General features: G+C 34.3%; 1 protein-coding gene across 1 annotated transcript; it reads left to right on the top strand.

Moving 5' to 3' along the window:
• Nucleotides 1-25: 25 nt before the first annotated feature.
• On the top strand, nt 26-12,970 carry OLIG2 (Transcription factor). Its single transcript, XM_051217071.1, has 5 exons — nt 26-3,118; nt 5,367-5,532; nt 6,190-6,820; nt 8,439-9,380; nt 11,714-12,970. Exons 3-4 carry the CDS (start codon nt 6,387-6,389, stop codon nt 9,295-9,297), a joined length of 1,293 nt encoding a protein of 430 aa, XP_051065709.1. The 5' UTR covers nt 26-3,118; nt 5,367-5,532; nt 6,190-6,386; the 3' UTR covers nt 9,298-9,380; nt 11,714-12,970.
• Nucleotides 12,971-14,242: the final 1,272 nt, after the last annotated feature.

Here is a 14,242-nt window from a genome sequence, read left to right as displayed (position 1 = left end):
CGCCAATTTAAAATTGTTTTACTTCAATCAACAATTTTTGTTGTCTTTCCAATTGAATCTACCAATTCATACAGTGTATTATGTGATCAAAGTAAACAGGGACTAAATTCATAAATCAATTATTCATCTCTATGTGATAAAAATTTTTAGTAGAAAAACTTAATACAGTATTAAAGGTGAACACTTCCTAAAAGTAAACATTAGCTACAACGTAGGATCAGCCACATATATGCATCGGTCCAAGTTGCACAAGATGAACACCGAATTCATAGAAGTAGTCACTTCAATCGTAGTAATGTATAACAGAAAGTTCGTAGAAACAAAGATATGAAGTGATTTTAATCTCATGGTTTAAGGGAAAAACAGCGAGTGTATACAGCTACGCCATTGTGATCGATCCTGAAACATGTCATCCACAGTCACCAACCACTGTTAATGATAGTCGCGTGGACATCAGCAAAGTAGTCTGCATCCACGAACGTGGCTCACACCAGAAGTTGGTGACTGCATGGATTGATGCCACCTTTTGTTTCGGCAGCCCCTAACTTTCTTCCATTCGTCTACAACACTAGTCAGCATTGCGCGTCGTGGTAATCGGTGTTCAGGCACACGTAGCACGTCGTCCGACCATCTCAGTCGATGAGAATTCACAACCTCATCAACTGATTTAACATTATTCCCTAATACCCTGTGTCTCACCTCACTATTACTTACCCGGTGATCACAGCAGATGGGAGCAATATTTCTAAGATATGTGTGGTTAAATACTAGTAACTTACGAGCATCCTCTACCATTAACGGACACAGTTCGCAACCGTAAAGTAGGACAACAGAACGAACTGCCGTGCAGTAAACTCCCCTCTATTTGACAGACGAATATCTCTCCTTCGCCACAGGTGATGTAACTTGGCAAAAACAAACGAGATTTTTGAATCCGTGCACAGATTTCGTAAGACATCAACACATTAGGGATGATCAGACTTCCAAGATAGATAAGTGAAGTTGCTGACGCACTCGACCACTTCACTCCCTATCCTTAATTCAGGTGATGATGCAGGCCAGTCAGTCCTGAAGCAACAACATGAATTTAGAGGGGGAGAAGCGCATCCCAAACATTCTGGCATTGTTGCTCAGTGCTACCAAAACACTCTGCATTTTATCAGCGTCTTCATCAAACAGGACTATGTCATCTGCGTATTCCAATTCGATAAGTGGACCTCGTGGTAGGAGATCAATGCCCGAAAATTCAGTGGATGAGAGCATTATTTGCATTAGTAGGTCTCTGATGAAATTGAACAAAAATGGAGGAAGTGGACAGTCTTGACGGACACCACTTGAGGTTGCAAAATCAGATGACAGTTCACCATATGTTCCGACTCGACTGTTAGTGTTTGAGTAAAGAGCCTTTACGTCTGCATCCGGTTCTCCTTGTTAAACAGGTACATAAAGTATTCCATATTTTTCAGAGCTTTTCCATCGAGTGTGATTAGGTTGATGTTCTCCCTACTGTATTTGAGAACCTTGCTTTTTCCTTGATATATAATGAGGCCTACTGACGCAGAGGCTGCTGCTTCAGTAAGTGTGTTCATCTGAATTTGGGATAGAAGGGCTAGATCATCTGCGAAACCCAAATCTTTAATTGATTCTGATCTATCCATTGTATTCCGTGCTTTCCCTCAGATGTCGAGGTCTTGATAATTCAGTCAACCATTAGAAGAAAGAGGAAGGGGAAGAATAGACAGCCTTGTCTGACTCCGGTCCCTACTTGAAATGGATTCATGCTTGACTTGCAGTCCGTCTTATGAGTTCCGGATAATATTGTCAATCTTCTCAGAGACTCCATAGTGTCGAAGAAGTTTCCATAAAGTTCTCTTGTCCACATTGTCAAATGCTTTCTCATGGTCAATGAAGTTGATGTTTAGTGACGAGTTCGATTCAATCGATTGTTCAACGATGATCCAAAGTGTTGTAATTTGGTCTGTGCACGAACGATCCTTACGGAATCCAGTTTGGTTCGAATCCATCAACTAAATACTTTTAACCAAAGGAAAAAATTTCTGCTATATGGTTATTAAACATATTCCCAAATAAACTGCTTATCACTGTGATTCAATCGAAAAACTTTTCAATTACTGATTTATTTATCATACATGTCATATGATGACAATAAAAATAACCTTCAACCACAGGGTGTAATCAGTCATCATTACTTATTTGTATAAACTAGAAAGTGATAAAAACAAATGTCTATTCAATAAATGACTTTTATAGATCTTCAATATGTTCACTCTTTAATAGTTCATCTTGGATCATCATATTCTCTACCATCTGAATTATTCACTTTGAATAAGTAAGTAAATAGATGAAATGAGATGGTCAAAGAGAGAGACAAAAAAAAATTATATCATGGTTCAATGTTCCAATGAATGATCTATTCTCCTTTCCCTTCTTTAAACCATCTGTTTATTAACTTCTTATCTTTTATTAATTCAATTAATAATTATTCGTTTATTTTTTGTTTGTTTTTTCTAATTGGGTTGGTATATGAATCTTTTTTCTATTGAAGTTTATTCATTAGATAACACCTTTCAATTACTCACTAGGTGGTAATTAATTATGGGCTTATTTAACCTTTATGACTTTACATCAAAAAGAAAAACAAAAAAAGAAGAAGCGAAAAGAAAATTATTAGTATGGGGGTTGTGGAGATTGTTAAGTTTATGATTGAGATCATAAACCGATTGATGTTAAACCATCATTGAAAACCTGGAAGCATTGGACGGTCGTTTCGTCCCATTATTACTAATCACTTTAATAAACAAATTCAACTTGACAATGTAAATTAGATCGCCTAAAGGCATAAATCAAATACATTAAAAACAAACACATTTAAACAACCATGATGTTATATTGTAATAAACAAACTTGATATTCTATGATCTGAATAGACAACAGGTGAAACATTAATGATGATTGAATATGAACCATATTGAATTGAAATTCCATTATATTGAAGATTGATCACGTGGTTGTGATCATATTATATTTGCCTTTAGGCTTATTATATAATCATAACTCAATGAAATGTCGAATAAAATAGAAGAAGATGAAGAACAGGGTAACTATCATTGAAACGATTCTAATTATATATCTACATTGTATTGATTTGACTTTTTTTTTCTACATAAGCTAAATGATATGGGCATGTTACTTTGACAAAAAGAGATGATGATCATGTGAAAATATCAAACGAATCTTTATGAGTAACTTTCATAGTTCAGTTCAGTTCAGTGGATGAATGGGATTCATTGAAATGTATGTGTGTGTGTGTGTACAAATAAATGGAACAGATGGATGGAATTGTAAAGAAAACAAATCTATTGACTTCATTCATTCATGTTTCAAAGTAAATTATTTGATTTGAGAAAATAATGAAAACATAGAGAAAAACTAATGTGATTAACAAGAGAAAATTCTCTTTAAATGTAGAAATAATCGAATGTTGACAACTAATGAACATTTAGATTGTCTACGACACATTTTGGTTGTCGAATACTGTTCTTATTTTTACAATAGTGATAAGTAAACTTGAATTGTAACTGAATTGCCACAAAATGCCTTGACACGGTCGAGGGTGGGGAGGATCAGCTCTCCCTCTCGAAATGCTTCCACGCAGCCACGTGCATACAACCACTGCCACACAAGTCCTACTCGCTGACTTCTCGTGGCATTACTATTGTTTACGAAATCGAGAGGATGAAAAGCGAATGTTCGATACTTTAACCAGTTGGTGGATACGGAGGGTCCACCTACGAGGGTTGAAAAACCATGATTCCCAACCAATGGTGCACATGAACTACAGGATCCTGAGGGATCAAGTGGCGTATGAACCAATCGTTGCTCAACGGCGACCATGGGACTGCATCTCCTAACGTTTCTCCACTGCCTTGTGGAATAGACCTTTAGGTCGAAAGCTTCGGACTGTGCACTCGTGCAGTATCCTATCCCTCACACAAATCGAATGATTTATGCGGCACATATTTATTTGCTACCTTCTTGTACCAATGTTTATGTATTTAAATAAATAAATAACAAACTTTTATTCATCAATGTATTACCCTAGAAATTCATTTAGGTAAAAAGAGAAGCATGTTTTAATTTGATCTTGTCATCTTTTTCATAGTTGTATATGTTGATGGTATATTAAAATGCCTAAATAGCGCATTGAGTAGTGTTATATCCTAGTAGAGATCAAATTACAGGTAACTTTCGAGATCTATTCATGAATTAATATTGTATATTTATATTCCTATTGTATAACTGCTCAGTAACTAGATTATGTACATCTACATTCCTCTGATTACAAGCTTCGTTTTGACCTATAGATTATTATTATACGATTTACTATTCTTAAATTGTACTCAGTTTATTGATTACAGTCTCTAACACTCACAGCCATTTTTTGGCTAGTTCTTGTACAAATGTTATTTCCTAGTTTATAGTGTGATGCGGTCTGTTCGCCTGGTATATAAACCAATCATGTTTAAATAAATGATTCGCGTAGTAGAAGCTGTTATTGACGTTCAAGACTAAAGTGGACAAGCTAGGCGAATGTAGGACCAATAAGGACACTAGGCTGCTCATACTGGTCAAACATCATTGGTTTGACACAGTGTTAAGAGTGTATAAATCGTATTTCGATTGGCGGATAAATCACGTGATAACTAGCCCGATTTAAAGTCACAACAAAGTAGCTCTTTCAAACTCATCTTAATGAGTTTAGTAGACTGAAACAGTGGCTATTTAACAAATCGAATCTGAAATGTTATCATCTTGAAGTGGACATTTAATTCGATTCACAAGTATAAACTTAGTTTATTTTCAACGGAAAATTATCAAAAGTTATTAAACTTATGTTAAGACATTAACTAACCTCCTGCACAATGGTATTTGAATCAAAAATGCCATAACATCTGATTCTTAATGCTGAACAATTCCTAAAGGTTAATTTTTAGTAACACTCGAAACCCTTTCAACCAAATGAAATTGTCAATAGATCCTAGAAAACATGAAAATGACTAGTAACTAGTAATCAAATCAAGATCCTTTTCATGATTAGTATCAATAAACTTTAAAGTTCAAGTTAACATACTACTTGTCTTATTGTTCTTATAGTTTGAATTGCAATTTCGACCATCTATTCACGACCACTAATGAAATCGAACTAAATCCCATATTCAATAAAATGAATAAATATTCAACATAATTCGATACACACTTATCAATTGTTTTATATCCGTCATCTTTGTAAGCAATGGCGGTCAGTTTTCCTTGTCCTGTTTTTATCCTCTGTTTCTTTTGTGTAGCTGCATAATTCAGTGTTTCAGTGTGCTGAAATTACGCGGTTAATGTAATACTCCAAATGTTGTCGCAAATTTTCATGAAATCAGTTTTTGTTCTCTCGGTTTTTGTTGCGGCTACTCAAGTCAATGTATTTCTGCAGGTACACTCGCTTGTTTTATGTTATAAAAAGTTAGTACATTTTGTTTTGAGTATTGTATTGTAGATGATGAAAATCAAAGCTTTTTTTAGTTAAAATAAGTGTTGCTGACGCCTGGGATTTTAACTGTCCACATGTTCGTTCCTAACTGTCATTTATGATGTTATCGGGAGCAATGATAGAAAACGATCTCTGGTTTTTAATTTTATTCAGTATTATGGACAGCCCTATCCCATCAACGAGTCAAATTAATACTGAGTGCCCAACAGTAGGGGATATCAGTAATGTTTTCGAAAGGACCCAGATACCTGACAACCATAGACGAAGTCATAGATGCTACCAATCTATTACAGAGGGTTTGTTATTAAAAATATACCATATAGCAGTAATAGATGGGTTGTACTCACTAAGTCGTGCGTGAAAGTAAGCCTAATATTGAAAAGCCGGAAATCCGGGACTAGTGTGTAGTGTATGTTCGCTGTTTTGTCTATAAAAGGAACACGGAGGGCAATGATCAGGGAGTTAAGGCGTAACTGATTGTTATTATGCTCACTTTTTTATAGGTCAAAGTTCACCGGTTGCAAAGTTATGTTTCTTTTATAGTATGATGTTAACCGGTACATAATATCTCCACTCTTGCTAATAAAAGTACCTGACAATTTCCATCTTTTTATTCGAATTATTTTTAGACAATTTTCTTCCACTTTGATTGATTCGTACACCAACCGCACTTATTGGCTAATTTTGATTGGCCAATACTAGACAAGTAAATATAAACCAATCATATAACGAATCAACATAAGCTTATTTGTATATAAATGAACAGGAAACAGTCACTAAAATATCATTTAAGATTTACGGAACGGACTAGTCTACGTCCTCCTCTATGAATTACAGTGTAAATAATTTAGGAAATACACAAAGAAATTCCATGCAACTTAAAGATTCTGATAATGATTTATATAAAAATGTCAATTTCAATAGCATCAATACTGATTCATTAAATTTAATTTCAAAGAGAACTACTCCAATAAGATCCAGACCTCGTTTATTGGCTAAATTAATCAATAAAAGGAAACGTGAAACCATGCAGTTACGTAATCCTAGAAAGAAAACGAATAATAAAACAAAAACTGATCATTCAGATTTCTTGGGTGTGGATTCGAATATGTACGATACTCATAATTCAGAGAACCATACAATTAATACTGATATATTACCTCCAGTTACAGATGAAGAATTACAAGAGTTACGTTTAAATATTAATCAGCGTGAAAGACAAAGAATGCATGATTTAAATTTAGCCATGGATGGATTGAGGTATGTAGAAACTGTAATTTATTTGATGTCACTTATTTTAATTAATTTACTATAACTATTCCCTAATTACAGAGTCAATGTAAAATGACAGACATTGCCGTCATTCGTAAGATTAACCCCTTATGCTAATAGGAATTGAACAGTATAAGTTATGAATATCAACAACGGGAAGATCTAAACCCTTAAAAATATTATTCTTTTTGATTCAGTTTGAAATAAGTCAATCAATTATTGATTGTCATAATACCAGGTAAGAAGAAACTAGAATACTTCCTACCTTGAGGGCAGTTACTGGATAAGATTTGTGTTTGACATTTATAAAGAAATATTCTTATTTAAGTACAACTGAACAATAAACATTAGCTAAATATCTTGATATAGAAACGTATTATTTCAGATACGTCAGAGGCCCAAGTTTGTTTTCAAGAAGGTGGAGAATACTTTCTGGAATCTCACTCTAAGAATAAACTAATTTTAATTCAATCTTAATTCTGAGTGATTATTAAATCATGATAAGTGAGCGTACTATTGTTTTATGCAGATAACACAAAGGATTGCATGATAAAAAATTTTCTGCTTGTTTACACATTCTACTAGTCATTTTGAAATAGAACTTAAAAGACTATGATGATTTATCACTGAACTATACTGAATCACTTGATGTTGTTTTATTTGTATATTCCCATTGTTATTTAGGAGTGCAGTTGATCAGTGTCTTGTTTGCATATGTGCATTCTATGAGGATTGCCTCAATATAGCCTTAAATCACAAGCTATTTAAGCAATGATTAATAGTGGCTAACAGTGGAATCCAGTTTGACGCGCCTTTCATCCTATTTGGGACTAGTCAGTTGGATGTACCTGCATCGCATAGTTGATGTTCACTCTGGGGCTCGAACCCAGTACATACATACTGTTCTGCTACGATCATTGTTCTAGGTTTAACTAAAAAAATTATTCAGTTACTTTAAGAACTTGTGACTTTAGGCTATATCGACGCGATCCGCACAGGATGCACAAATGCCAACATGAAACTGATCAATTGCATCCTAAATAACAATGAGAAGATACAAGTAAAACAACACCAAGTGAATTTAAACTTCACCCATTGCACAAGCAGGTGGCTATCAGGATTCAGTAGCTAAGTGGATAACGCAATGGCGTTTGAAGAGAACGGTACTGAGTTCGAGTCTCGGAGTGAACATTAACTCTGGTATTCAGGTACACCCAGCTGAGGAGTCCCAAATATGATGAAACGCGCATCCTGAATTCCACTGCATAGCCACTATCCATCTTTGTTTAAAAATGTGCTTAGTCAGTTTTTAAATAGTACTAAACTTTTGTTTACTCTTTGCTGAATAGATCGATAAAGTTAGGTAGATTTCATGACGAGTTTTAACATTCAAAAGTGACTATCAAAAATATCATCAATAAACGATTATTTATAAGAGATTCTTTGGTTTCTAGACGATCTTATTTAACGAGTATGCAGTAAAATTCCTTTATTAACCATTATGTAACCACTTGTCTTTCAAGCGCCATGTTTTATGCTATTCCTAATTGTTTTTCAACAAGTAGATTATATACATTAATTTAAACGGTTATTTTTTTGTTTCTAGGTCTGTGTTACCATACACACAAAATTCATCTATGAGAAAATTATCTAAAATTGCAACATTATTGTTGGCAAGAAATTACATCCTACTTCTTACAAAAAGCTTAAATGAACTACAAGAAAAGTTAGATATTATATCGAAAAACCCTTCAGTATGTCAATATGAATCCATAAAACCAACTAATCCTACTGAATATCCCTACCCAACTGTTTCTACTGATTCAATAAAATATTTACCAATATTATCTTCAATAAACTCCTCATTATTTTCATTATCAACACCAATTCTCTCGTCATCAGTAGCGAAATCAACTTCTTTGTCGCCTTGTTCTTCAACTTCATTCATTTATCCAACATCAACTATTTCAATGTTACAGTCAGTACCCAATTCATCTTTGTTTGTACCGTCTAGGAATCATCAGTACAGACACAAAAGTGATGAACAAACCGGTCAAATTTCTATGCCTATACAAGATGACAATGATAAAATTAATATTGTATCTAATAATTCTATTTATTCAACACTAAAACCATTATTTTCATTTCTTGATCCTAATTTAATGAATAATTTAATAAATGATTGTTCTTATAATAAAAACAATACCATTCTCTTTGATACTAATCTTAGTAACAATCCACATAGCAACAATCATAATGATTTAATACTTGACAATCAAAGTACACATTTCAAGCATTTTGATTCACCTTCTCATACTATTTTATCCAATTATCTATCTATAGAAAAATTTAGTCCATTAAATACAATGAATAGTCACCTAATAGATCCTCAATTAAATTCAATATTTAGATTAAATCTTATACCTTCATCAAGTATTTACTCATCATCTCAATATACTATATAATATGTAAATATGTATAGGAATCAGTAATGTTTACCATATTTCTTCTTCTCCTTCAGAGAATAATTTTCAAATGTACAACACATGTAAGACTATTTCTTATTGAATGAATATTAAAATGTTTATTGTGTTAAATTAGTCGATTTTTAAATAAACAGACTTTACATGTACAAATTTATTTCTTTAAAAAGTATCAATACCATGTGCTCACTAGTGACTAGCTTCATGAAGGAATTCTCGGAGTTCTAGTGGGAAGTTGTAACCAGTGGAGTTAATCCGTGTCGGGTAGAGGCAAGTTTCTACCTCAATACAATGAAAGATGGTCGCGCAATTTTGTGGATTGGCTGAAGTTAGACATTAACACCGTTGGATGCCGGTTCATTGATCTAGATGTTAAGCGTTCGCGCGCGAGACTGTTGCGTCCTGGGTTCGAATTCCGCGGGGCGGCGGGATCGTGGATGCTCACTACGGAGAAGTCCTACAATAGGACGAAACGGCCGTCTAATGACTCCAGGATTTCCATGGTGATATAACATCAATCAATTCATGATCTCAATCAAAAAATTACTTCCTTAACTTTGATAGCCCTATCCAAGTGGTTCGAAAGAAGATATTTTCATTAATTCCTTAATTAAAATGGATCGGTTTTTTATCATATACATACATGGTCAGTGGAAAGAGAGGAAGTGAGGAATTAGAATATCACTTGTTTGATAATCACAAATATTTGCCTACAAAAATTACTAACTTACTTCCACCTCTTCCCCCCCCCAAATGGAGCATAGGCCGCCGACCAACATTCTTCAGCCCACTCTGTCCTGGACACTCCTTTCAAGTTCTATCCAATAGCTGTTCATTCTTCTAATGTATTTCCCCACTTCTCGGCGTAATGTGTTATTTGGTTTTTCTCTCCTCCTTCGGCTTTGAGGATTCGAAGTGAGGGCTTGTCTTGTGAGGTAGTTGGGCGCTTTTCCCAATGTGCGTTCTATCCACTTCCAGCGCAGGAAGAAGCGCTGGTTTGTCCTTTCTGCATAGAGCCCCTCTGAAGCTACTGCTGATCTCAAGCCCGGGTAAAGAAGGAGGGTTGGGTATGTGGTTAGTGACCCATCCCGTAGAAAACTAACTCGCTAAAAAACGCTAACCAGAAAAAGTAATTCTGAAGGTGCTTTTTTCAATCTGTGGTAGTTAAGTGATGACTAAAAGTAAAACATGTAAATAACATTACAAGCAACAAAGAAAGAGTAAATTTGATGTGTAAATATGAGTTCCATTGAAGAATATATAGATTTGTGTTTTTTGAATAGGGTCTTTGCCATCCTGAAAATAAACATGTGCACAAATTATGTATATACATATATATCTAATAATAGACTGGTCCACATTGGAATTTATTGGCAATAAACTTATTCAAATAAAAAATCCCTTCATACATAATAAACATACTAATACATAGATTTCTTATTTATCCTTTTGTCCATGTGGTATCATATTATCTTTCTGGTCTTCTTCAGCAGATCATCTCACTTTCATTTGAAGTAGATCTTTTTCTTTTGATTTAGTTTGAGTATAGATGGGGAGACGTATACTCCTAGATCATCTTAGAAACTGACTGTTGTGTCTGATATTTGACATTCAATTTATTGAGGTAAGTACTAAACAACTCAGATTTCATTTAATGTAACTACTAAACATATAACGAAAATATTTAATATTCTGAAGTTCAGTAATGATCGTCCTTTTAAGTCACTAAGACAAACATATTGCAATATCCATGTAGGTATTCTGATACATTTGTGTCCGAAGTATTAAATACCTGGAAAAAAACCGATTCGATGTACAGATTCTTGATTACATGCTTATTTTGAAGCAAAATGCATAGGTTGTTCATTCTTGAGCATTTCGTAACATACCAAAGGGTACCTTCTGATTTACGTCAATAAAGTAACGAAAAGTTAGATATTAACGCTTCTGGATGCCGGCTCAGCTGTCTAGAGGTTAAGCGTTCGCGCGCGAGACTGATAGATCCTGGGTTCGGATCTCATGAGGCGGGATCGTGGATGTGCGTTGCTGAGGAGTTGCACAATAGGACGAAACGGCCATCCAGTGCTTTCAGATTTTTCATGGTGGTCTAGCTTCAATTGACTTAATTGATCTCAACTATTAAAATTACTATAATATCCACAAAACTCCTTCTGGTAATAATAAATTCCACAGGTTGAAATCATGAGTCAATTGAAGCTAGACCACCATGGAAAACCTGGAAGCACTGGACGGCCGTTTCGTCCTAGTATGAGACTCCTCAGCGGTGAAATTTCTGAAAATCTCCACAAAACCCATTCTGATAATAATAAATTTGTCGAAATTCATTTTTAAAACTTTAGAGTTAATATTTTTGCACCATAAACTGGATTTTGTTTAGATGGTCCTAGATGAAAGAAATTCTTTCCAAACAAAGGTGGTTAAAGACTGGATTTTACAATACTACTGAATATCAAAGTGCCGAATAACACGAAACCTGGATTTAGGGTATCCAGCCGACTACTTTCAATCACCACCTCATCTTGTATTGTCGGTTGCTATGTTAAGCCCACATAACTTATTCTAGCTTCTGAACAAGCCAATTTATCCATTCTATTTGAATCACGTTTTGACCATGTTAACTATTCACTTATCAACCTTGACTGCATTTATGTAAACATATAAGTGTTCATTTCCTATCTTACTCATCACATGTTTGTAACTTAGTTTTGTTCGGCTATAAATATCCATTAACACTTGGTTGAATCCAGTTGGCCTTCTCCACTGTGCGCCATTTTGTTTCACTTCTCTCTCTTCTTCTTCGCTTTCTTTGCTGCGTCTCTCTGATTGTTTGTTCAAAATATACATATTCGAAATCCATTCTCGTATTTGATTCCGTTATTCCCTTATTCATCAACACGGATTAAGTCGATAATTATACACATGGATAACCGACATATATATTTCAATAACAATCATTCATACGATCGTTCTAGAGTCAGATATAGGATTAACGAAATCTTAACATAGGGCACGCGATCTGGTCACATTGCAACTTGTTCGATAATGTTAAATCTATACTAAGAAAGACTTTACACACATACACAACATTAGTCACTACACAGTTATCAATGAATTGTAAATTTTTTTACTTGTTTCCACATATGTCAAGTTAAACAGTCAACTAATAGATCATCAACACATGACATTTTATACTCTTTTCTGGTTAACGTTTTTGTTTTCTATCGAGTTAGTTTTTGCTATGAGATGAAGTCGTTAACCTCATGTCTAACCCTCCTCCTTTATCCGAGTTTCAAACCGTCACAAACCTCAGGAGTGCGGAGGTGGCGGCGCTCCAGGCAGAGTTATACTTACACAAAAATAATTCTAACTTATGGTTACGTCCATTTAAACATTTTAAAATGATGAATCAATTTATTAATTTTTTTTGTGTTAAACCATATGTTTCATTGCTCCTAGATAAATCTGTAAAACATGTTATAATACAATAAATCAATATTTAGTTGCCAAGATGGGCTGCTTTTTTAGTTTTAAAAAAAAAGAAAAAAAAATCAAATAATGTAATTCAAGCTTCTTATAATATGAATGTTTTGTTAAAAAACGAAATATTTTTTATATTCTGTTAACGAGTATGGACATTGTATACTTTTTAGAAAAAATATATATCTACTATTATCACTAAGTGTTATAGTTTATTATTTGTTCTTACAATTTACCAAAGTGAATAACCCTACAGGGCATGTACGTGTGTATTATACAGTTATCACTATGCGAATATGTTAGATGATCACGAGGCTCATTATGGTTATATTGTTTCATAAAATGTAAGACATATGGTCAATACTGTTATATGACTAATTGAGAATAAATCAATACAGGTTTGTAGTATATAATAATTTGATCAGTAACAGACATTTAAGAAAAATCCTACAATCGAATATGAGACATTAAGTTATTTCTTAAATGATAAAAGAATGCTATAGGTTTGGGGTGGGGGGATTTAAGGAGCATGTTGGATTTTGTAGTTTACATCATGGAGTGATTTTAGATGGACAACTTGTAGTGACCTACTTTTATCAAGAGAATGCGATTGGTGTTATAACCAATTGTGCCGGGGATTGTTTTACCGTACTTGCTTGTTTAACTGTACCGGAATACATACTTTCTTCCGTTGATTGTGACCTTGCACGAATTCGGTTACGCTCAGTAACCACACTTGTAACCTGGCACGATCTCGGTATTCTTTCGATACGACGGGATCACTAACAAATACATCTCGACTACAGCCATCAACTGCCTTCTGATATTTGGCTTACGGGGGGATCTTATCGGTTAACTGGCACGTATTCTTTCTGTAGTGGTGATCATAGTCAACCGCTACTCGACGCCGCACTACGAACCAATGAAAACCAGAATGAACTAGACTGTTGTCTCATCCTCGTATGGGACACCTTAGAAGTGTGAATCCATGAATAAATATTTAACTTAGTATGTTAGTCAAAGTAGCTATGCCACACTCATTCTAACTCCCACGTGAATCATTCTAATTTCTGAACAGACTACTCCTTTTTATCTTGTCGGTTAATTTGTACACTTGGCTTTGTTAACAAGTCACCTATATCGTTAGGCATTTTTATAGATGTATACTTGGGGGTACGTATATGTCTGGTTACTTCCTATGTTTCTTAAATGCTTATAAAAATTGAATCATCCTAATATTCGCTGAGTCTGTGCATTACCGAACTGCAATACTTTACGCATTCTCTGTACCAATTATTTCTAGTATGTCGTTTATTATTTGCATGTATGAAATAGACGTTTACTAGGTACAACTTATATTCGACTTTTATTATCTATATTACTTGTTAAACTGATTAGTTAATAGGTTATATACAGAGTAAATAAGGAT

Source organism: Schistosoma haematobium, chromosome 6, assembly GCF_000699445.3.
Source record: "Schistosoma haematobium chromosome 6, whole genome shotgun sequence".
Taxonomy (NCBI): Eukaryota; Metazoa; Platyhelminthes; class Trematoda; order Strigeidida; family Schistosomatidae; genus Schistosoma; species Schistosoma haematobium.
This window is presented reverse-complemented; position numbering and strand designations above follow the sequence as displayed.

Bases quoted from the DNA above. Each gene is read 5' to 3' on its own strand.
- OLIG2 (XM_051217071.1), top strand. From the start codon at position 6,387: ATGAATTACAGTGTAAATAATTTAGGAAATACACAAAGAAATTCCATG. The intron at 6,821-8,438 runs GTATGTAGAAAC...TTTTGTTTCTAG, and splicing joins TTAGCCATGGATGGATTGAG to GTCTGTGTTACCATACACAC.